Below are 1,002 nucleotides of genomic sequence, written 5' to 3'. Positions count from 1 at the left end.
CAAATTGGAAAAAATGATTTTACAGTAAACGAACTTTTTACAAAAAGGGGAGAGGCAGTCTGAAAAAGTAACGTTTGATTTAAAAATCATATACACCAAGCTTCCGATTGATTTTAAGCTCTCCCAGTGTCTTTCACAGGCGAGTGAGTTTCTAACTGATGCAGGCCAGTTAAAGATGCAGCCACAGTGGACAGGGAGCCAGCCTCTCCTCAACAGGTGAACAGGAGCAGCTGCAACTCAGGCTGGAACGATGTCCAGGACCTGTGTGACGTGGCAGCAGGGCTGGCTTCCGGCGACGTTCAGAAGGCCAGCTTCTTCATCAGCAGATACACTCTGGAATCCACCTCAAATCCATGCAGGTTGTTGGCATCCCCCTGTAGCCTCATGAGCAGGCCCCCATAGGACACGTAGGCAGAGCTGAAACAGAAGGCCCCATGCCATGAGTCTGCAACAGCTACTACTCAGCAGCTCTCCGTCAGCCTAACAAAGAGAAGAGCATCTTTCTACTGTTTTGTAACTGGGAACCAAAATTCTGACAAAGATGAATGCACGGATATGTTCAAGGCATTGTTCTTTTTTTCTGTGGGACAGAGTTTCTCTCTTGTTGACCAGGCTGGAGTGCAATGGCCTGATCTTGGCTCATCGCAACCTCTGCCTCCCGGTTTCAAGCGATTCTCCTGCCTCAGCCTCCTGAGTAGCTGGGATTACAGGCACACACCACCACACCTGGCTAATTTTGTATTTTTAGTAGAGACGGGGTTTCTCCAGGTTGGTCAGGCTGCTCTCAAACACTCAACCGCAGGTGATCCACCCGCCTCTGCCTCCCAGAGTGCTGGGATTATAGGCGTCAGCCACTGCGCCCAGCCAGCGTTGTTCTTTATATTAGCAAAGGCGAAAAACACCTATATGCCCCAAATCAGGGGAATGGGATCCACTTACTGAAATGTTATCTAACTATTAAAATGTTTAAGAAAGCTTTACACTAACATGGGGAAACATTTT

General features: G+C 48.1%; 1 protein-coding gene across 2 annotated transcripts in view; it reads right to left on the bottom strand.

Moving 5' to 3' along the window:
* POLR2H (RNA polymerase II, I and III subunit H) overlaps positions 1 to 1,002 on the bottom strand; it is a 6,555-nt gene continuing 5,553 nt past the window's right edge. Inside the window, exon 5 of one of the 2 annotated variants that reach the window (XM_037741945.1) lies at positions 1 to 417. In XM_037741945.1, the coding sequence (XP_037597873.1) occupies positions 300 to 417 (118 nt within the window). In that variant the 3' untranslated portion in view covers positions 1 to 299. The remainder of the gene's footprint in view (positions 418 to 1,002) is intronic. The other variant, XM_017538370.2, reaches the window with a different exon arrangement.

This window comes from Cebus imitator, unplaced genomic scaffold (genome assembly GCF_001604975.1).
Source record: "Cebus imitator isolate Cc_AM_T3 unplaced genomic scaffold, Cebus_imitator-1.0 Scaffold111, whole genome shotgun sequence".
Classification (NCBI taxonomy): Eukaryota; Metazoa; Chordata; class Mammalia; order Primates; family Cebidae; genus Cebus; species Cebus imitator.
The sequence above is the reverse complement of the archived record's forward strand: the minus strand, read 5'-3'. Positions and strand labels throughout refer to the sequence as shown.